The sequence below is a fragment of the Ovis aries genome, chromosome 19 (genome assembly GCF_016772045.2).
Source record: "Ovis aries strain OAR_USU_Benz2616 breed Rambouillet chromosome 19, ARS-UI_Ramb_v3.0, whole genome shotgun sequence".
NCBI lineage: Eukaryota > Metazoa > Chordata > Mammalia > Artiodactyla > Bovidae > Ovis > Ovis aries.
This window is the reverse complement of record NC_056072.1, coordinates 11775318-11798714: the sequence shown is the minus strand read 5'-3', so window position 1 is coordinate 11798714 and position 23397 is coordinate 11775318. Positions and strand designations below refer to the sequence as shown.

Sequence of the window (23397 nt, the reverse complement as noted above, 5' to 3'; positions counted from 1 at the left end):
GCGCTCCAACGCGCAGACACGCCGGGCCCGCCCCTCGCCCCGCCCGGCAGAACTCCCGGACCCGGGGCCCCCGCCGCCTTGCGCTCTGGCGCCACCTGCGGGCGAGCGAAGTGGGGACGCGCCGCTGCTCGGCATCAGGTGCTTTTCGCACCTGGGCGACCAGCAGCTCGCTCCCTCCAACCCCACCTCGCCCGCCTCCATCCAAATGTGCTCCCTGCGCAGACCCGGCCTTATCGCGGCCTGCCTTCCTTTGGAGGACGCCTGGACCAGAGGATTCATCCTTAGGCCGGCTTGTTCCCACCTGTCTCTCTGAGAGCCCGGAGCCTGGGACCTCCGAGTTCGTCTCTCTCAGGTACTGGAGCCCTGTCCACTCATGGTGCGGCGTTAGGGGGCACAGGACAATGGACCCAGGGACTGAATCTGCGCTGTCGGCAGTGAAAGCGAAGAGCCCCAATCCCTGGACCACCAGGAAATCCCTAGGCATTAGTTTTGAAGTCCTTTTTAAAATCCAGCACTGTTTTTACAGTTCACTCATAGTTATATGTATTCTCTGGTTCCCAAACTGTGCGCCCAGGTGCTCTGGGAAGGTGCAGGGAACCCACAGGGGTGCAGTGAGGTAGTTTTACTTTTGGAGGGAAAGACGGGCAGCGCCCAGGTGCTCTGGGAAGGTGCAGGGAACCCACAGGGGTGCAGTGAGGTAGTTTTACTTTTGGAGGGAAAGACGGGCATGCTCATCTCAACCTTTGTCAGTCTCTAAGGGCACTGGTGAGTGGTTGACTGTTGACTGCTGGGCAGTCAACGGTTCTTACACTGGATTTGCTAGATTCTTTTCTAGGATAAGGCATATCTTTGCAAACCTGTGTCATAGTGATCAGCAAATCGCGGTGATTAAGCAGTCATGGTGATAAACAAGTACTGCAGGGAAAATTAAAGTGCAAAAATAAGGGCAGCGGTTTTCAGTCTGATCCTAATCTTTCAAGAGTTGTGCAACACCCAACAGGCACACACATCCCCTTAGTGAGTAATTATGCTTGTTTAAGAAGGAAATGAAATCATTTTCTCTCTCTATGTGCACTAATTTCTTTAAAGAGCTTTTAAGTTGTTAGGACACAGGTATATATGAAGCCATTTGGGTCTAACTATTGATCCTTACTAAACAGAACCATTAATCTCTTCTTTTGGCCAAGAAGCAGGTGACAAAACTCAGATTCTGAAGGATGCCATGAAGTGTACAGTGTGTGGGAACCCCTCATCTGCTTGGTTGCTTGTAACAGTTCTTTCGTGTTCATTAGTGTACTGACCCCAGGTTTTGCTGCTCAAGCTGCCCCTGAGGGACACTAGGGTGGACTCCAGTTCCCCACTATTGCAAGTAGCACAGGTTGAAACCTCCTCATCCATGGTTCTGTGGACCTCTGGGGGGAATTTTTTTTTTGGGGGGTGGGTAATATCCAAGAGTAGGGTTTATACTATGTGTGCGTAACTCGTGTGATCAGAGTACTGGATTACTTCTGAGAATCGCTATACTGGTCTACACTCCCACCTGGAATGCCCAAGGGTACCTGAACTTCTCCATCCTGTATATATTACCTGGCATTTATATCCTTTTTGATTTTGGCAGTGTAATAGGTGAGGAGTGGTTTCTCATTATTGCTTTAATTTGCATTTCTCTCATTATTGATGATTTTGAGCTTCTCTTCATATACACTCACCAGCCATTTAGGATTTCCTGACATTCAGTGAATCCCCTGCTTATTCCCTTTGCCCATTTTTCAAATTGGGAATTTTTGTCTTTTTTTAAGGATTTGCAGGAGTTTCTTATATTTCAAGATGTAAGTTCCCAATTGGTCTTAGGTATTGCAAATATCTTCTCTCAATATGTCATTTATCTGCTAACTTTGTCCATCTTGCCCTTCATGGACTGGAAAAATTTAATTTGAATGTAATAAAATCTGTCAGTTTTTCTCCATATTGATTTTGTTTAAGAAGTGTTTCCCCACCTTCAAGCCACAAAGCTACTTTCTGACATTTTCTACAAAGATATTAGCCTACATTTTCTTCTCCTAGCAAGGTCTATGACCAACCTAGACAGCATATTAAAAAGCAGAGACATTACTTTGCCAACAAAGGTTCGTCTTGTCAAAGCTACTGGTTTTTCTGGTAGTCATATATGGATGTGAGAGCTGGACTATAAAGAAAGCTGAGCGCCAAAGAATTGATGCTTTTGAATTGTGGGGTTGGAAAAGACTCTTCAGAGTCCCTTGGACTGCAAGGAGATCCAACCAGTCTATTCTAAAGGAGATCAGTCCTGAATATTCATTGGAAGGACTGATGCTGAAGCTGAAACTCCAATGCTTTGGCCACCTCATGCGAAGAACTCATTGGAAAAAACCCTGATGCTGGGAAAGATAAAAGGCAAGAGGAGAAGGGTACAACAGAGGATGAGATGGTTGGATGGCATCATCGACTCAATGGACATGAGTTTGAGCAAGCTCCGGGAGTTGGTGATGGACAGGGAAGCCTGGTGTGCTGCAGTCCATGGGGTCACAAAGAGTCGGACATGACTGAGTGACTGAACTGAGCAATGTCTTTGACTGAATCAAGTTTTCTTTCAGTCTAGGTGTTTGCTAACTGAATATATTACATCTTGACACACAAGTCAGTGAAAACTAATCTGAGGGTAAGCACTAGATGTAAGCTCTTCAGAAAAAGAAAAACATTTCATTTAGTAGATATAAAAATGAGAACTCATTGTAAAATAGGAAAAGGGAGACAAACATAAATTCAGTTTCTATACTCTGTTCACCAATGAAACATCCCTGAACTATCTCTTCATTCTTTAAAGTCTGCAGCCGCAACATGAATTTTTCTCAAAGTTAACCTCTTTGAGAAAAACTCTGAAGAAATATGCTTTCTGGATAAAAATGCACTGTTTTTAAACTCCAATATATTTTATTCTGTTTGTGTAATAATAGCAGACTAATTGTTTTTATCTAACCTACCTAAAGCTGTGTTCATTAGTACTGATGCTACTGAAACCATTCAGGCATATATACATCCTTTTAAATAAGTAGTTTTAAGAGTGAAAAGTTAGGAGTATACTGGTAGCTTTATATATATATATATATATATATATATATATAAAAAGTTTGATATATAGTATATATATCCCTTCCACTTTTAACACAAAGATAAAATCACTGAATCAAAAGTAATCAGAAATTGGGAAATGTAATAGAAAATTCAGGCACTTCCCTGGTGATCCAATGGTTAGGACTTGGCACTTTTCACTGCCATGGCCCTGGGTTGGGGAACTAAGATCCTGCAAGTCGCATGATGTGGCCAAAAAATGAAAGTTTAAAAAAAATCAATTATAATTCAGATTCACTAATTTAGGGCTTCCCTGGTGGCTCAGATGATAAAGAATCTGCCTGCAATGTGAGAGACCTGGGTTTGACCCCTGGGTTGGGAAGATACCCTGGAGAAGGGAACAGCTCCACTCCAGTATTCTGGCCTGGAGAATTCCATGGGCAGAGGAGCCTAGCATGCTACAGTCCATGAGGTCGCAAAGAGTTGGACACGACTGAGTGACTTTCACATTCAATAATTTATTATACCTGTCTGAAATCTTATAGATTTCATCTTGAGATATGTCAGAAATTAAATAATTCTTCTTTCTGTTCTATCTCAAAGGTAGTACAAGATTTTTGTAAGATCAGTGGGACACTATTATGAGTGAAAAGAAATGTTTTGAACTATAGCCCTTAGCAGGGCAAACGTCATACAGATTTGTTTATCCAAGTCTGAGGGTGAGGGGTGGGTCCTGCCTCTAGTTAAATAAGTAACTCAAGCAGCTGAGATTCAGATTTTTTTTAAAGCTGATCTCAGCTATTAAAAAGAATGCATTTGAATCAGTTCTAATGAGGTGGATGAAACTGGAGCCCATTATATAGAGTGAAGTAAGTCAAAAGAAAAACACCAAAACAGTATATTAATACATATATATGGAATTTAGAAAGATGGTAACTATGACCCTATATGCAAGACAGCAAAAGAGACACAAATGTAAACAACAGACTTTTGGACTCTGTGGGAGAAGGTGAGGGTGGGATGATTTGAGAGAATAGCATTGAAACATGAATTATCATATGTGAAATAGATTGCCAGTCCAGGTCCAATGCATGAGACAGGGTGCTCAGGGCTGGTGCACTGGGATGAGACCCTGAGGGATGGGATGGGGAGGGAGGCAGGAGGGGGGGTTCAGGATGGGGAACACATGTACACCCAGAGCCGATTCATGTCAATGTATGGCAAAAACCACCACAATATTGTAAAGTAATTAGCCTCCAGTTAAAATAAATTTAAATCAATGGCACCCCACTCCAGTACTCATGCCTAGAAAATCCCATGGACAGAGGAGCCTGGTAGGCTGCAGTCCATGGGATCGCTAAGAGTTGGACACGACTGAGCAACTTCACTTTCACTTTTCACTTTCATGCATTGGAGAAGGACATGGCATCCCACTCCAGTGTTCTTGTCTGGAGAATCCCAGGGACGGGGGAGCCCGGCGGGCTGCCGTCTCTGGGGTCGCACAGAGTCGGACACAATTGAAGTGACTTGGCAGCAGCAGCAGCAAATCAATAAATAAAGCTGATTTTGTGTTTACATCTGGAGAAAAGTTTGATGGACTTTGATGTTCCATCAGATTCTAAAGAGCCCTGAGGAGAAAAGCTCCTGCTCTTTCTGTGTTTGTATTCACCTCAGAAGCTAATTTGATTTAGGAAAACTAAACGTTGGTGTTCTTCTCTTGCATTTTCCTGGTTTTACTGATTTTATCCCTTGGAATCTCAATTTCTCCTATTCCAGTAGTGTTTAAAGCAGATAATTAAACCCTGTAGTTTTGTATACATGAAAGGAAGGTCTGGAAATATATACTTTAAGTTTTGGGTTTTTTCAATGAGTTTCTTTTCTGTCAAAGACAGACTTAAATATTTATTCGGCTCTTCTGGGTCTTAGTTGTGGCATGCAAACTTTTATTTGTGGCATGTGGGATCTAGTTCCCTGGCCAGGGATCAAACTGGGCCCCCTGCATTGGGAGCACAAAGTCTTAGCCACTTTCCATTAGGGAAGCCTCTCCAAGATATTAACAATTATCTGTTGGAGTGAGATTTAGAAACTGGTGGTTAGGGAGTGACTTCTGCATTTGAATTTACTCTGTATTGTTGAGCTTTTAACTTTTAGACTAAAAGAATAAAGAAAAAGAAAACAAGCAAACAAAATAGCAGTAACAGGGTGGATCTCAGGCTGCTTAGTACTTTTAACTTATTCTCTTAAATAATTCCTGAGTCAAAGAGGAACTCAAAATACAACACACTGTTTAGAACCAAGGAAAAGGAAAACATCCTTTCAAGAACTTTGGGGATACACCTACTCAAAAGATAAATGCATATTCTTGAATGCTTTCATTAAGGAGTGAAAAGAGCAACTAAGCCCGTGCACCACAACTACTGAGCCAGCATTCCAGAGCCCATGAGACCACGTATTGCAGCTACGAAAGCCCGCCCGCTGTCTAACCTGTGCTCCGCAACAAGAGAAAACTCCGCCAGGAGAAGCTCGCTCGCTGCAACTAGAGTAGCTCCAGGTTGCTACAACTAGAGAAAGCCCAAGTAGCAACAAAGACCCAGCACAGCCAAAGATAAATTTAAAAATTGTTTAAAGAGTGAAAAGAAATGAACGAACATCATATAGTGAGCAGAGGGGCTTCCATGGTAGCTCAAATGGTAAAGAATCCGCCCTGCAATGAATGCAGGAGACCCTGGTTCAATCCCTGGGTGGGGAAGTTCCCCTGGAGAAGGGATCGGCTACCCACTTCAGTATTCTTGGGCTTCTCTGGTGGTTCAGATGGTAAAGAATCTGCCTTCAATGAGGGAGACCTGGGTTCGATCCCTGGGTTGGAAAGGCCCCCTGGAGGAGGGGCATGACAACCCACTCCAGTATTCTTGCCTGGAGAATCCCAGTGGACAGAGGGGCCTGGCGGGCTACAGTCCATGGGGTGGCAAAGACTTGGACATGACGGAGCGACTAAGCACAGCACAGCATACATAGTGAGCAGAGTTGTGTATTCCCCAAATGTTCATTCAAGTTCTAATTCCCAGTACCTGTGAATGTGACCTTATTTGGATATAAGGTCTTTGCAGTTGTAATCAAATTTAAATGACTTTGTACTGGGTGGGTCCTCGTCCAGTGACTGGTATCCCCATAGGAAAAGAGAAATTTAGACACACACACAGATACACACTCAAGGACTGCTGGCAACTACCCAAAGCTAGAAGAGGCACAGAAAGGTTCTTTCCCAGATTCTCCAAAGAGAACACTCAGTTCAGTTCAGCTGCTCAGTCACGTCTGACTCTTTGCGACCCCATGGACTGTAGTACACCAAAGGCTTCCCTGTCCATCACCAACTCCCGGAGCTTACGCAAACTCATGTCCATTGTCGGTGATGCCATCCAACCATCTCATCCTCTGTTGTCCCCTTCTTCTCCTACCTTCAATCATTCCCAGCATCAGGGTCTTTTCAAATGAGTCAGTTCTTCGCATCAGGTGACCAAAGTACCCCACCATAATCTTAATTTTGGGATTGTAGCCTCTAGAACTGTGAAAAAGTAAATCTCCATCTTTAAACCACCCACTTTGTGGTACTTTTTTCAGCAGCCTGAGAAAACTAATACACTCCATAAATCAGGGGCTCTGAAAGATACACAGCCTTTTGATGAACTTCCCTCTATGTGTAAAGAAATGCCTGAATTTTACATAACTGCTGAAGTCCCTGTTAAACTGCCCACTTGTCTAAACAATATGTCATGGACAGCTTTTCATGCCTGCAAATATAGAGCTTTAATAAACTGTATTAACTATATAATCTGAACAGTAGCATCTCTTAGTAATGACTTAAAGTTTGTTTTAAAGAAGATTGGGACTTCCCTGGCAGTCCAGTGGTTAGAATTCCACTCTTCCACTGATCGGGACATGGGTTCAGTCTTTGGTTGGGGAACTAAGATCCCATAAGCTTCACGCCCCCACCCCCCTGCCAAAAAAATTGAAATAAAAAAATTTATTTATTTGGCTGTGCCAGGTCTTAGCTGCAGCACACAGGGTCTTTATTCTTCATTGCAGCAGGGGGGACCTAGTTTCCTAACCAGGGATCAAACCTGGGCCCCCTCCCTTGGGAGCATGGAATCTTAGCCTCCAGATCACCAAGGAAATCCCCTCAAATTGTATTTTCCCCAAATTGTATATTTTTAATGTAAGAAAGCCGCAATGAACCTCCTTGTGTACACCTATCTTCGTATCTCCTCCTTTGGGTAAGTCAGGGGAGGATTCCTGAGTCAAAGGGTAGACAGAGTCAGAACATCAATATTTGTGCATCATACCAAACTCCCCTCCAGAAATGCTGCACAACTCTACTGCGGTCAGGTCAGCACCCTGCTCTCTGCTCCTTCATTACTCTGCCTTCTGCTAATCTCTCTTTTTTAACATCCTCATTGATATATAAGTCACATACCACACAATCTATTTAGAGTACTCGATCAATGGTTTTGAGTGTGTTCACAGAATTGTGCAACCATTGCCACAACCAATTTTAGGACACTTTCATAAGCCCCCAAAGAAATCCCCTTGTTCATTCGTTCCCATTCTCCCCAAACACTGGCAACCACTAATCTACTTTGCCTATTTAGGACATTTAAATTAAATAGAATCATACAACCTCTGTGGCCTCTTGTGACTGGTTTACTATACTCTGCATACTTTTCAAGGCTCATTCACATTGCAGTGAAGCTGAGCCTCCTGAAACAAAGTTTCCTTACCTGGTTTATGATTAACCTCTCTATCGAAACCATTATTCCTTTTCTTGTCCCCTCTGACCTTGATCCTGTGCTCACTGAACCCTAATCAACTAGAGGTATCTGATGACTAAGACAGCTACTGTTGATAACATGGAAACAGCATCTGTGTACTAAAATTGCTGTTGTAGATATCTAATGTAAACTCAAGTTACATCTCCAGGGCAAGATGAGCTCACAGGCCCCTGAGCCATGGACCGTCTAGATCAGAGAACTGGAAACTGGAAAGCTCATGACTCCTTGAAACTATGATTTTTAAAATATCAGGGAAATGATACAGGCCAATGACTAATCTCAGCTTCCTTGTTCTTCCCTTTTAAAAACACCTCCAACTCGAAGTTGGAATGGATCGGAAATGTGTCCCCTGCTCCCTTTCTTGGCACTCTGCAATAAACCATGACTTTGCTGCTAACATCCAGTGTCAGAGTTTGGCCTTCTACACTGCAGACACAGGAGCCCTTTGCTGAGTAACAGTAGTGCATATAAGTACTTCATTTCTTTTTTGGGCCAGAAAACATTCTACTGTATGGATGTATCACCCTAGAGCCAGCAGGTAACCCTTGTGGAAGGAAAAACTGACTCTGCGTCCACTGCCTCAAAGCCGGCAGAAGCTCCTCACTGCCCTCAGGATAAAGACACAGCCTGACCTCGGCCTATGGGCGTGCCTACATCTCAGCTCCCACATTTCAAGCCCTCAACAGCCTCATCTGGCTAGTGGCTAGCCTATGGCCTGTTAAAATATACAATGCCAAACTCTAGGTAATATTAGCCATTGATTAGATAAGCAAGTGGCCTTCCCTAATGGTTCAGAGGTAAAGAATCTGCCTGCAATGAGGGAGACACGGGTTTGATCCCTGGGTCGGGAAGATTCCCTGGAGAAGGAAATGGCAATGCACTGCAGTATTCTTGCCTGGGAAATCTTAACACACAGAGGAGCCTGCTGGGCTACAGTCCATGGGGTCACAAAAGAGCCAGACACTACTTAACAACTAAACAACAGCAACAACAGATAAGCAAACTGGGTCCTATCTGCAAGTGACTGACGAATCCTGGCCACCTAAGGAATATTTATGTGAGGTAGGGGTGTTCTAGATCTTCTGCCAGTCACATCTGTGGCCGCCAGCTCTTTCGACCCTGCCCCATCAGTTTTCTCTGTCCAGACCCATGTCTTCCTCCTGTTCCCTGCAGCACTGGCTGAATCCTTCCACCAAAGTAATGTGAGATGAGGCATTTAAACAGAGCTAATGTGTGGGCCATCACAGCTCACAGACAGGCCTCTCCCAGAAGGAGCAAGGAAGGCCTTTCAAATAGCCTGTTGTCCTGTAAGCAGAAATTTCGCGAGATCCTTTTTCCTGGGCCTTTCAAACCCCTCTTTGGAGGCAATCCTGGGAAACTGGGTAAAGAACAGAGAAATCAGAAAATGATATCTTTGTACATTTAGAATGGATAAACAACTAGGTCCTAGTGTATAGCACAGGAAGCTACATCCAACATCCTGGGATAAACCATAATGGAGAAAAACATTAAAAAAAAAAAAAAAGAATGCGTATATGTGTATAACTGAGTTACTTTGCTCTACAGCAGAAATTAGCACCACATTGTACATAAATCAACCATACTTCAATTTTGTTTTAAAAAATGGTATTTTAAGATGGAGTCCTAGACACCAGCTTCTTACTGTCCTGAAGTTTGGGTGCCCTGCTCCCCTGCAATCCAGCCCCTGCCCAGGAGACCCTGAGGTTCCATGAAAACACTCTTTCCTTCCTTCCCACAGAATCCCTGGGGAGTTAGCACCTCCCTGCAAATTGATAATGATCATCCAAATAAACTCTCCCAGGGAAGAGAGAGAGAGTGGAGTCCAGGGCTTGACCCAAACGTTTCTAGGTCTGACCAGTGGCTAAGGAATCCTGGGCCCTGCCTGGAGGAGCCCCTACATTGACTGGGAAGGCAGACTCACCTCCAGGGCAGCCAGGACTGTGAGCTGGGGTTTGAGCATTATCCTAAGGGTGTTGGAGGTCAGAGGTCAGTCGGGATGGAATCATCAGGGAAGACACAGCCCTCCCCTCTCCACAGGATGAGAGTGAGATAGGTAATCCCCAAGGGGTGCTTATTTGGGAAAAGCAAAGGAAAGATGGTGTGAGAAAGCCTTGTGCCAGGAGACTTTCTCATTATTCCTTTACATTCCACCCCTCCCTTGACAGGTGAGCACACAGGGGCGTGCCTGTGGAATCTGTCCCCAGCCTGCACTCGAAGCAGGAAGACCACCCACACTAGTGGACACCTGAGCTAAAGGAGGTGGGCAGCATGGAGGCGAGTGCTGCCCTTTCCCAGTCCTGGCCCTCACAGACACGACTCACCCGCACACCCCAACCAGATGACTCCTCGCTGTCCCCAGAGGCCAGCGGAGACATCAAGGACCACTCTCCTCCAGGCTTGGGCCCCTGGGTCCTCTGGACACAGTGAATTTTGACCTAGTCATCTCAAGTGAAACATGGTACCTTTATTGGAATGAATCATATGCTAGTTCCCTGAGAGGTGGGAGGGCCGGCCTTGGAGTAGGACTGACCCTGCCCCCCCAAGTTGGAATAGGCCTAGAATTCACAGCCCCATATCCAGCCGCTCAGCTCCCACCCGAGGTCATGCGGGGGCCTGGTGCTCAGTCCTCCTCCTTGCCTCTTTTTCTTCTTCAGAGTGCAAAGACGGGCTGGAGAGGCCATCGTGGCCTATGCTTGTCAACCTGGCGTTGAGAATGGTGTTCTTGGCCGCTTCCTCCGTCACATCGTCACTCAACACGTCCTCATTCGAGAGTTCCTCGCTTATGCTCCTGAAGAAACCATTGGAGAAAAAGTCTGAGCTGCATCCTTTTAGGAGCTGAGAAAACAGGCCAGGCCTGGCTCTGCATTCCTGAGAGGCGGAACTTTCCCATGCCTTGGTGGGTCCCCAGCCAAGCTTCTGTGTGAGCCTAGGAGGGGTCCTCGCCTCCAGAATCAGGCCTGTTGCATCTCCCAACCCTGGTCAGACCCTTCGCTCTTCTGCATCTTTGGGATGCTGTTTACCATCTTCATCACTGGCATTTACTGGGCACTTGCCTTGTGCCACTGTGCCAACCACTCTATTGTTTATTTAATTTTGGTTTTTGGCCTCACCACACGGCTTGCAGGATTTTAGTTCCCCGACCAGGGATGGAAGCCCAGGTCCTTGGCAGTGAGATCACAGAGTGCTAACTACTGGAATGGCAGGCAATTCCCAACCACTTTATTTGGGGGTAACCTTCCCAATTCCTGTGAGAGAGGAAGGCTAGGTTCTATGTCTCTACCACTCCATGCCTCAGTTTCCTCATCTGTAAAACGAGGGATAGTGCCCTTGTCACTAGTGCATGTGGTGACTGTTAGGACAAAGGTGGAAGGGCACGCAACGAGGACAGGCCTTGACACATGGGAAATGCTCCATACACGTTAGCCTTTGCTGTTATCACGCTGTGATCCCATGTTGCAAATACGAATCTCGGAGGTAGTAGGTAACCTCCCTGTGCACATGCTGGGAAGGGTGAGCAGGGATAGAGCTCCAGGCTGTCTGGCTCCGGAGCCTGTGCTTTTAAGTTACCATGCTGTCCCTCTGCTGCATGCCACTCCCCCTCTCTACAACGGACCAAACACCTATTCATCCTTCAAAGCCCTACTCAAATATCCTTTTTCTGGGAAGCCTGCCCCAAATCCCTAAACTAAAGCTCCTCCCTCCTGGGGTTCCTATAGGTCCTGTATATTCCTGTGTCAGAGTCCATTGGTGAAAACTGTTTGCATATCTGTCTCCCTTGCTCAAGCCTGGGAACCTCTTACCTCTGACAGCCCAGCTCTGGTACCATGCCTAGCTCAGGGGCTGTCAATGAGAGTTTGAAAAGGGAGACAAGGGAAGTAGGCTGATGGTGGGGAGGAGGACTGAGGAAGCAGCAGCAGAGGCCCTGTGCTATGAGCAGAGGGCACTGGGAGACAGCAGGCAGCCTCTGCCCCTCCCTGTTGCTCAGGCCCAGGGAGCGAGTTGTGGCTCTGCTGGCCTAAGTCCTAGAAGGAGTGTTTCTACCAATCCTGACAAGCCTTCTCCAGGGTCACTTAGGAGACCAGACACCAGAGAGCCCATAAAGCAGTTGGGTGGAGCCTATTTCCCAAGCGGGGTCCTGGGCTACTGGGGCCAAAAGGCCAGAGTCATGAACCGAGACTGGGTCCCTTTGGTGACTTCCCTGGCTGTCCACTGGTTAAGAGTCCACGCTTCCACTGCAGGGTGCGCGGGCTCAGTGCCTGGTCAGCGAACTAAGATCATCCATGCTGTGCGGTGGTATGGTCAAAAAAAAAAAATCATAATAAAAGACTGGGTCCTTTTTGAGGAACTGGGAGTTCAGAAAGGAATGGAGAAGTACTCAGAGAGCTGATTCCAAGCCAGTCCTCTGTGCCCTGGGAGGGGAGGAAGCCCAGAACATCGCCACGGGCATCACTCCAGTGTAGACAGGCATCAGGGGATGAGGAAAGAAGAAGGTCTGGCCCACGCTGGATCAGGAGAGCCAGACAGGATGGGAGCTGGCAGAGGCTGGGCTGGACCAAGGCAGGCAGCAGCATCCAGGAGAGCAAGGGAGTCTGCTGTGAGTACAGAGTAGCCTTTGTCTCATAGGCCTTCTGGCAGTGGGGCGGGGATGGATAGTGTCTGACATGTTCTCATGGCCAAAGGCTTGAAAACCAGGCCCTGTTCTGGCCAGAGCCCGGAAGCCACGCACACCCACCTTGTATGTGGGGTAATGTGCTCCAGGCTATCAGGCAGAGGCTGATCGTGGGTTTCTGGCAAACTAGAGCAGGAGAACAAAGCCACGGAGGCCGAGAGGCAGCAAAGAACGATGGGTAGGATGGCAACGTTCTGGCTGACGAGCGTCAAAGAAGAGATGCCTCCAGCTGCCCAGGCCAGAGACACTAGGCCCAGACCTGTCGCCCTGGAAGGGGAGGTGAGAGTTCATTTGGAGGCTTTTTGGGCCCAGCGACTGGATTGGGTGGGAAAAGCAGCTTCCCCAAATCCCACACCCTTATCTCTACCCTGTCCAACTCACTGTGCAACCTTGGAGAATTTAGTTCCTTGTTATTGCCAGGTAGGTAGTAATTTTTTATGAAGCACGGAGTGGGAGAATTATAAGGCTCATACACCATAGTGTGGGTGTGCGAGGGTGGGTGGGGAGGGGGATACTACAGCCATCATCAAGGGTTCCTCTGGAGAAGGGCCTGAACCCCTTCCAGGGTTCCCCTGGAGAGTGGCCCAGACACAGTTTAGGCAGTTAGTGCAAGTCAGGGACTGGAGTCAGACAGCCTAGGTCCAAATCCCACTTTTGCCATTTGCTTTGTCTGACCTTGACCCAGTGCCCTTACCACTCTGATTTCAGGTCTGAATTAGGGCTGATGATGGTGTTAGGGGGATATTTTGGGTGAGAGTTAAATGGAGTAACCCATGTAAATTGCTGAGCAGGGTGCCTGTCAGCAGGTGAAGGCCCAATCTCAGCTGCTATTATTCATTCTATCATTGCCCACCCCCGAGCATACCCCGCCCCCACCAGCACCCACCAGGCCCCCTACCTGAGGACAGTGGGGAGGAGTTCAGAAGCGTAGATGTAGAATATGGTGATGGAGGCGGCCAGGTTGAACTCTCCAAGCAAGGTTATCAAGACCACAAGGGATTTCAACTCTGTGGCCAGACGATGCAGCCACCTGAGTCTGTGGCCATTCTTCCCTCGGGGCAGGCTGGGGAGGCCTACCCACTGGCCCTCCCTCAATCCCCCTCAGAAGGCATCGGGACAGTCCACCCCTACCACCTGGTCAGTTGGCCAGCAGACTCAGAGAAGGGCCAGTCTGCTAGAGGGAATAAGCGCTTCAGCAGGCAGAGTTGGTCAGTAGAGTGGGACCCATGTGGGCCATCATCTACTGTGTGGACTCAGCTCCTGCATCCCTGCCTCCAGGCTCTCTGTGATCTTCCACATGTTCACCGAGATCCAGCTTCCCCTGCCCCACCGCCTGCTCCTTCTGGAGCATCCGTTCAGCCCCAGGCCGGCCCCTTGTGTGCCTGGCTGCCTGCTCAGGGCTCTCCCTACTTCTCCTTCATTCTCTGCCAGGTAGAGAGGGGCAAGGGGGCATTTAGTCCCTGGGGCCTGAATGGCTAGACATTCCAGGATGCCCAACTCTGGGGAGCCAGATTATACACTGGAAGAGGCAGAAATGATTTTGGGAAACCCCATTCTTCAGGTCTAGGGGAGCTGAACCCCTGGCTCACTGACCTGGAGCCAGGAGTTCCAGCTCCCCCACTACTAGCCCCTGTGGGACCCTGCCCTAGGCCTCCTCCCCGTGCCCAACTCCGGGTCTGGCTTCACTTGGCTGGGGGATGAAATTGGAGACCTAGGTTTATTTACTGGGGATTTTCCTCCTAGTTTGTCTAGTTTCAGACAGTTCTGCTTAGCTCACTATAGACCCACATTTTAAAAAAACCACTGAACAATAAAGCTGAATCCTGGCTTTGTTTCTTCTGTTTTGTTTTAGCCAGTCAACACTGCCAACAGCAGAAGAGGGAGAGAAAGGGTCCAGGTCAAGACAGACAAAACTGCATCCCCCAAGGAGAGTGAGGGAACTCCATGAGGCAGATCCTGGACACAGCCTCCCCGACCCTGGCCCCAGAGGCTGAGGGGGCTGTGGTAGCCATTCTGATCAGGGGAATGAATGCTGACATCTTAATGTCCACATCCTCAGCCCTGCCACATTCTTCCAGCCTTGTGACCTGGGGCATATGCACTGTTCTAGGACTCTTCACAATCTTGAAAATATTGAGAGTCTGCCCTCCCGTTTCCTTCCCTGGTTCTGAATTGATAGGGTGCAGGGCATGGGGCTCCCCTGGGAATGAGTGGCCTCCATGCAAGAATTGTTCCTGAGAGCTTGGCCCAGTGTTATGCTCAATCTTCAATGCGCAGTTGAGTTTTTCCTGGTGAGGCTACAGATGACACAGGGCTGGGGTAGCAGTTGAAGACCACTTCTACTGCCTCTGTTCGCATTTAATTATTGACGTGGGCAGGACTCGAGGGGAAGAAGGCTGCCCGCTCTCCTGCCCAAGGACGATTCCTCTGAACAGCACCTCTTCCCCTCCCAGGGCCCTGGGACCTTCCAGTGCCCTGTCCTGGGAGGCCCCTCTTCACCCATTCTAGAGAACGGTTCCCTTCTCAGGAAGTGCTAGGGCCACTGTAGGGCTGGCAGGCTATGGATGCAAGAGGCTGACTCTCAGGGCGTTGTGTTGGCTGGACAGGGGCAGGAGGCACGAGGTAGGGATTCGAGGAAGCTGGAAGGTTGGGGGGTACCATCAGGGAGGCGGAAAGGGGCGCTGTGGAGGCTGTACCTGATGGGAGCGTAAGGCTAAGGAAGCACATGATGGCTCCTTGGAACAAAGCCACAATCAGTGTTCGTCTCCTCTTCAACTGCTCGATGAGAAAGATGCAGCAGAGCCGGGCGGGCACCTCCATTATGCCAGGAATCAGTTGTGTGAGGTAGGTGTCCACACCCAATTCCTTTATCTTGAGGCTCAGCATGTAATAGTTGCAACCAACAGCAAACCTGGAATTCATTACCGGAAGAGAGAGACACTCCGAGAAAGACACACGGAAGGCCAGGGCCAGGAATAAAGACAGGCAGAGGAGAGCGTGGCAGGGTGGCGATGGGGGACAGGAGCAAACATAGAGATCTGGGTTCTCAGGCCTTGCTCCCCCACCGGCCCCCCAACATCTATTCTCTCCCTGGATCCCTGAACTGCAAGCCCGTTTGCAGTCCCCGCCACCAGCTCTGGGTACTCACCATACGCTGCACATCACCAAGGTCAACTTGCGGAGGTCCTTGTTGCTATAGAAGTCCAAGATAGAGGCCGAAGCCACCTTCTTTCCAGGCAGTTGCAACTACAGGACAAGCAGGACCGGCCACAGGCAGGGCCAAGACCCCAGCTTGCTCCCCGCCAGCAGGACTCACGAGGTCCCCTGCCCTCTGCCTCCCAGGACCAGCCTGGCCTCTGGCTTTTCCCTGTCAGGGTTCCATTTTGCTGTCACTATTCTCCTCAAGCAGTGGGCTGGGGACATCCTCTGGGCCGAGGTCCTACCTGAAAGGATGAGGAGGGAAGAGGCCCCTACGTAGCCCCCCTGCCCAGGCCCCGGCTCCAGGCCAGAGGTCTCTTACCTTATCCAGCAGACTTAAAGGAATGGTCTTTTTGTTCACACCAGCTGCATAGCACAGCATTTGCTTGGCCTCCTCCAGCTTGCCTTTCATTATCAGCCACCTTGGGGACTCTGGGAGAATCCTGCATGGCCCATCTCCCTCTTACCCACCACTCCAAGAGGCCCCACAGACCCAAGTTGGCCCCATCCCAGCCTCAGCTGTGGCCATTCTGTTCCAGCATGAGGTGACTCAGATGTTGGAGGCTTTGAAGGTGACCATCATCCTCGGACTCCCATCCCCACCGCCCCCCCTCCCCCGCCCAAGTCATTCACAGTATCCACCACTGCTCAGTGATACCCCGGCCACTGGCTGCTTCTGCACCACAGCTTCTGCCCCCCTCAGCCACCTCTAACACCTATTTTCTATCTTAGGGGGTGTCCCCACCTGCCCAGACATACTGAGGCCACTTCCCTCTGCATCCACATCCTCTGTTAGAGCCTTGTTCTCATAGTTGGGGATTCTCCCGTTTCCTATCTCCCAATAGCCTGCAGAGTATGGGAGGCAGGACCCGAGTTTTGACCACAGGGCCCAGCCCCTGCCTGGGTGAATGGAGGTCTCTACTCCGGCCCACTTCCTCCTGGTCACATCTCCCATTGCCTTTGACCTCAAAATAACCCTAGTTCTTCCTAATCCTTCCAAGTTGAAGAACCTACACAGCTTAACATTTAAAGCACTTCTTAAGTGTCCTTATTTTATCAGTCTGTTAATCCTCTGCCCAAACCCAGATCTAGTATGACTATTCCTATTTGATTCTCAGCTTCAGGGCCTAGTGGCTTGCCCAAACTCACAGAGGCGGAGCTGGTATGAACCTCAGTCCCCTGGAAAGGCACTCTCAACAAAACTTTGCCATCAGCGCCTGCTGATTTCTTGTAACTGTCCCTCTTCCTGCCTCCAGCCTGGACTCTGTGGCTGGCCACTGTACACACACCTCCAGTTCTCTAGAGACAACTTCATCCCCTCTACCTGCCCCTGCTCCTGTTTCCCCTCCAGCCCCTTAAGGGGCCAGCAACCAGTCACTCTGTTATCCTCCTCCATTCTAAGGCTACAAAACTGTCTTCAAGTCATTAAACTGGGATGTCTCCAAAAAGATGGGAGACTGACCACATGCCTACTAAAAAAGAGGAGTGAGGGACTTCCTTGGTGGTCCAGTGGCTAAAGTTTCATGCTCCAATGCTCGGGTTTGAACCCTTATAAGGGAATTAGTTGCTCAGTCGTGTCCAAATCCTTATGAGCCCATGGACTGTAGCCCACCAGGCTCCTCTGTACATGGGATTCTCCAGGCAAGAATACCAGAGTGGTTGCCATTTCCTTCTCCAGGGGGATCTTCTAGACCCAGGGATTGAGCCTGATCCCACATGCTGCAACTAAGAGCTTGCATGCCACAAGGAAAATGGAAGATCCCGCATGCTGCAACTAAGACCTGGCACAGTCAAATAAATTAATAATAAATAACTTTTTAAAAAAGGAGTAGGAGAGATAGGAAGAAAGATTTAGTAAGTTCATGAAGCCCAGAAGTGGAAGAAGTGGGCCGAATGGGTAGGCAATGCCCCTGCCGCACAGCTGGAGTAGTGAGAGGTCAGAGAACCTTGCTCCTGGCTTCAGAGGACCCTGGAGACCCCAGTCCTCAGATGTGGAATAGTTGGCACTGACAGCATAGGAGAGGCTGAAACTGAGGAGGACCCTGTGAGGATCCTGGGTTGGAAACCTTTCTGTGTCCCCCGTTTCTTGTTTGTAAGGAACAGACTCCAACCTCCATGAGTGTCCCTGAATTCCAGTCGACTAATCAGGGAAGGGAGGGGATGCAGAGACAAGGAAGGAACAGCCAAGAAACAGCAGAGCAGGTTTGGGGCAGGGTCCTGGCTCAGTCTCAAGGGATACACATAACAATATCTTTTGAGTTCTTTATAAAGCCCCCAATAAATGGAAGCTGTCAGCATTCTTCATTCCAAAGAAGACTGACTAAGGCCCAATTAAAAGGACCAGAGAAGCTCATCAAAAGATTGCTTGAGGACTTCCTTGGTGGTCCTGTGGCTAAGACTCTGTACTCCCAATGCAGGGGGCTGGGTTTGACTCCTGGTCAGGGATCCCACATGCCACAACTAAAAAGACGGCATGTGCTGCAACAGATTCGGCACAGCCAAATACATGAAACAAACAAACATATGTGTGTGTGTATATATATATATATATATATATTTTTTTTAATATTACCCAAAACCAGATTAGAGGAGTATAGGTCCTGCACATACCCTAATCTTATCAGCAACTCCGCCCTTGAACCATTACTATAAAACTCCTCATTGAATCCTCTCGGGTTGGGACACAGTTTCTGGGGCAGGAGCCAGCTTGTCCCCCCTTTTGTCTGGCAAGGCAATAAGGCTTATTCTTTTCTGTTTCACTCAAAACTGTGTCTCTAAGATTTGATTTGGCATTGGTGCACAGCGGCTGAGTTTTCAGCATCAAGGCTGAGAAAGAAGAGAAATGCAATGAAAAAATGAAATCAGTGAAAAAGGAAGAATCGAATATAACATGGAACTTTTTAACCTGAAATTTCAGCTGAATTCCTAAAGCTGGTAAGAATGTCTGATAACCTCACCTACTAAGGACAGGTATTACCACCTTCAGGACAGCACTTATTATTTGAAAAAAAAAAAAAAAAAAACAACACGGCCCAGTGGCCATCTTCCTTTGCCAACTCGAAAGGCTAGAAATTTCCTGTTCGTGGAAGTGAGAGAGTCCTGAATCTCTTCCCCTCTCCATGTTGCTAATCTACTCATGAAAGACACAGTCTTCAAGTCAACTACTCAAGCCTAATGAAAGGCACAGTGTTGCAGAAAGTGAGTCTGTCCTTACATTCTGTGGCAAGATGATCATTTCTTCACCCAGAACTGCCAAACCCTTCACACGGTGATTTCAGTTTACTGCCTCTCTGCCTTCTCTACTGCCCTCTCCTTTTGCCACCCGGATGACCCTAGTTTTTCCAGGGCCTCCTCACTCCTCAACCTCCTCTGGCTCCACAGAAGCCATCTCAAGGTCACCAAGACCAACAGATGCTTCTCACCTTTCTTGCCTTCAACTCTGACCATTCCCTAATCCTTAAACTCTCGCCTCTCAACATTTTTTTCTTCTGGTTTTCTGACCACCTCTCTGACATCTCTTTGAGGATCTCCTCTGATGGCATTAATGCTGGAGTTCCAGAGGCTCTGCCCTTGTCTCTCTCTCATCTCATACACTTTCTCCCAGGGAAAATCCCATGCACTCCAACCCTTCACAGACTCCCCACCCTCCTAGTCTCCAGCCCATCAGACCCATCCTTGTGCATGTCCTGTATTTGTTTGCTCACCAGATATAGCAGATGAGGGGGAATATAGGTGTTCCGCCCAGCAGAAACAGCAGCCGCCAGTGGGGAAGGCTGTAGGCAAGTCCTGTCAGGAAAACGACTCCCATGGCGAAAAAGCAGTGTCCCAGGATGAAGGCATAGGCCCGGTGCATGCCCATTAGCCACTCAGTGACTATGCAGAGGACAGAATCAGAATCAGCTCAGGGCTCACAAGGCTGCCCTGGCACCCAGCCTGCTGAGACGCCCCAGCTCTGCTCAGGGACTGGCGTTCTCCTGCCTGCTTGGGATCTGGGTCCAGAGACAGCACCTCAAAGCCACAGAGAGTGCCTCAGTGTCCCCAGGGCACATTGCAGGCCCTCGCCTGAGCTCCCAACCACAGAGGTAGCCTGCACTTTGTCCTCAACCTGGCAGTTCCCTCTGAACATCTCCTGCCTGACCACACCCCTGTCACTGAGAAGGCCTGGCCCTGGGCACAGGACTTCACATGTGGCCTGACACACGTGAGGCGTCACTGTCCTTGTCTTTGCTCTTACGGCATCAGTGCTTCGGCCACTTAGAGCTCAGCCTCTATGGAGGACCCAGTTCCCTCTGGCTGGGACTCTGGAAATTTCCCAGTGAGAAGCAGGAGCAGAGTTCCCCAGCAGGCTTCACACAAGGCCATGGCAGCAAGGAACGTATGGGTGCGCGGGAGTTTTGCATCACAGGCTGGGCGGGGGCGGGCAGAAATCCCAGCTCTTTCACTAACTACCGTGTGACTCTGAGCAAGTTGGTTAACTTCCCAAGGTTCAGATATCTTCCTCAGCTAAAGGAATAGCAGAATAGTCCCTGCTGAATAGACAGCTGCCAGGATGAAAGGAGTCAGTATGTGCTTACTAGCTACCTGGGCTTTCTTAAGAGCTGAATAGGCATAAGCCACATAGGTGAAGCAAGGAGTGTGAAGGGGATGGGGATGTGCGGGGTACCAGGCGGATGATGGTGCAAGGGCAATGTGGACACAGATTTTCTGGCATCCCTAAGCCTCCACTCGCTGCCAGGTTGGGCCACAACCCTAAGTGTCTGGTGGGTTCCCAGCAGGTGCGCGCCGGCCCCACCCCCTTCCCAGCGCCCCGCCCCCAGCGCCCCCAGCGCCCCCAGCGCCCCCAGCGCCCCCAGCGCCCCCAGCGCCCCCAGCGCCCCCAGCGCCCCCAGCGCCCCCAGCGCCCCCAGCGCCCCCAGCGCCCCCAGCGCCCCGCCTCACGTAAAGCCGAGCTGCCGATGGCGTAGCCCACCACGGCCTGGGACGCACAAAAGCGGAAGAATATATACTGGTTAAAGCTGCTGACAAAGGCTGTCCCGAAGCCGAAGATGACCAGCTCCAGCAGCGACAGCAGGATGGTGGGGTAGCGGCCCAACCTGTAGGCGTGGGAGGGCGCTTGCGCCGAGACCGCGGATCTCTGCGGGTGGCCCCACTCTGCACTCAGGACCAGATCCAGAGCCGTCCACCCGCCTCTGGAGTGCCCCTACCCTTGCCTCCCTTAAATTGAGACTCATTGGCTCTGAATGGCCACGAAGAAGAGGGAGGGATGTCCCAGGGCCCAGAGGAAACTCCAAAAGACTTACTTGTCAGTTATGAACCCGAAGAGGAAAGCCCCCGTCAAGAGTCCAGACAAGAACATGGTATGCACGATTTCCTTGTTTGTTTCCTCGCCACACACCAAGTCAAACTGGGGGTTATATGCAGGGATTGGCCACAGGCCTCCACCCAGGGCCTTCTAGGTCCAGAGACGGAGCCTCTACGCAGGGTGGGCTTTTAGGCAAAAGGGGCCAGGGACAATGGCAGGTAACTTGTGTGCAGCAGGCCTCAGCTGTTACCTCTGCATCCCACTTACACCTAGCAGACTCTAGGAATTAGGCCTGGAGAGAGAGACTGGAGACACAGGCCAAGAAAGGGAATAGATGGACAGGTATGAGCGAAGGCCAGAATTGCCAAAGACTCCCAAATACAGATGCTAGGCTCCAGGCTAGAGAATCAGATTGGGCAGGTCTGTGCTGCGAAAGGGCCAGGTAACAGCTTAGGCTGAGAAACTGTTAAGAGGTACCAGATCAAAGCTGTTGTTTCCCCAATTCTCTAACTTGTGTGATTTCAGAAGGCAGGGCCACAACTCCAGAAGCAGTTTCCTGGACAGATGACAAACACGGCCACCTGCCCCTACTCCCCAGCCTACTCTAGCTTCCTGGCTGATTGGTAAGCCTAGGGCTGGGCAGAAGGAATCCTGTTTCTGCCCTGGCCGTGCCTCTGTGGGGTGACCTTGGGCCAAATGCTTCACCTTCGTGGGTCTCAGTTTCCCCCCCCCCCCCCACTGTTCAGTGAGGGTGAAGGCACATCTCTGGGGACCTGGGGTAGCTTCCGACAACTTGGGACAAGGCATACCTCATTTATCAGTGACCGCCTCTTGGCCTCAGGATAGATCCACCCATTTTGACATGAGTCTGTGTGATTGAGGCCAAATTGGATGATAGAATCCAGATTCCATTCCACAGGCATGTACATGAGGCAAGTCAGGAAACTGCCATTGGGTGCACGGGGCAGGGTCAGATTCATCTGCTCAGCCTCTGTCAGGTTGCTGCCCACTGCCAGGATCCAGCTGGTGTTGCAATAGGGCTTTTGGGGTGTGAACAAGAAGATATCAGCAAACATGAAAAAGGAGGCCAAGAAGGTGGGAATGAAGTTGAGGGCCACTAGCCTCCGCTGGAATGTGCCAAACTCCCCCACCACATCCATGATGTTGGCGAATTTATCATCCTGGGCATCTATGGCCCTCAATCTCTGTAATAGTATATCCAGAGAACAGGAACGGGGGCTTTCTGCTCCGCCGTGTTGGTGGAGGTTTCTGGGATGAGGATGAGATTTGAACTCTATCTTGAGGCTGTTTTCCTTTGCCATCTCTGCAAAGAAAGGATGCAGCTCAGTCTTCTCTGACACCACTTTTCAGAACATCAGAGGCCAGTGTGGGAGCCACTGGCCAGAAAGTGGCCTCTCTGGCTTGAAAACAGTTTGGATCCCAACCTCGATGGCCTTTGTAGTTCCCTCCTCTGTTTTGGAAATTTCTTAATTTGTCCCCATTGTCCTACCCGTTGCTAACATGTAAAGCACTTAAGATTTTTTAATGTGTTAGAAAATGCTCTGTTATCATGAATGGCTAAGTCCTGAGGCGCTCCCCTGAAACTTCCCCACAGTAGAAAACTTTGTTTACACACACACACACACACACACACACAAGCTGAGGCACCACCAGTCTTGCAAAAGATAGGAGAGGTCTCCGGGGATCATTGCTTAAAAAAATTTTTTTTTGGTTTAGAAGTGGCCATGAACTGAGGCCAAGGTGGGTGGCAAGAAGCCTTGGCTGCAGAGGTGGGGAGCCAGGAATGGTGCCATGGCGTGCCAAAATGTTAGGGTAATGGACAGCAGTAGGATGCCGAGCTGGAAAGGCAGGCAAAGGGGAGGAGTGAGGTAGCAAAACAGACTGTAAGGATATTACCTTGGAACAAGGGAGTGGGGGGACCTAAGCTTAAAACTCTGTTTTGAGCAGAGGTGAAGAGATCTTGGGTTGGGGAACCAGTTGGCTATCAGCAAAAGTAGATGCAAGTCTACTCAGAAGGGAAGTTTCTCCACACTAAGCTGGCAAGGCTCTCACAGATTAAGATCAAGCCAGGGACTCGAAACAAATATTATCAAATCCTTGAGAAGTTAGGTCATTCTGAGAGTAGGAGGTGGAAGTTATAATTATGGAGACGGACTTAACAATCAGAGACAAATAGCAGATACCTTTGGAGTGAAGACACTACCTGTAAAGTTAAAAACTACTGAATAACAAGTTTCTGTTCAAATAAACACCCTAAAGGGAAGATTAAATAG

At 49.2% G+C, this 23397-nt stretch overlaps 1 protein-coding gene and 1 long non-coding RNA gene across 2 annotated transcripts; one reads left to right on the top strand and one right to left on the bottom strand.

Moving 5' to 3' along the window:
- The first annotated feature begins 107 nt into the window (after positions 1-107).
- On the top strand, positions 108-14431 carry LOC121817289 (uncharacterized). Its single transcript, XR_006057134.2, has 2 exons — positions 108-352; positions 10589-14431. It is a non-coding gene; the product is annotated as an uncharacterized LOC121817289 (long non-coding RNA).
- SLC22A14 (solute carrier family 22 member 14) lies at positions 10379-22425 on the bottom strand. The gene is made up of 10 exons (XM_027958019.3): positions 21913-22425; positions 21102-21205; positions 20740-20894; positions 19506-19674; positions 16124-16244; positions 15752-15849; positions 15300-15514; positions 13502-13655; positions 12667-12870; positions 10379-10722 (listed from the first exon to the last, which is right to left on the bottom strand). The coding sequence occupies exons 1-10, from the start codon at positions 22423-22425 to the stop codon at positions 10536-10538; spliced, it is 1920 nt and encodes a 639-aa protein (XP_027813820.1). The 3' UTR covers positions 10379-10535.
- Between the last annotated feature and the right edge of the window lie 972 nt (positions 22426-23397).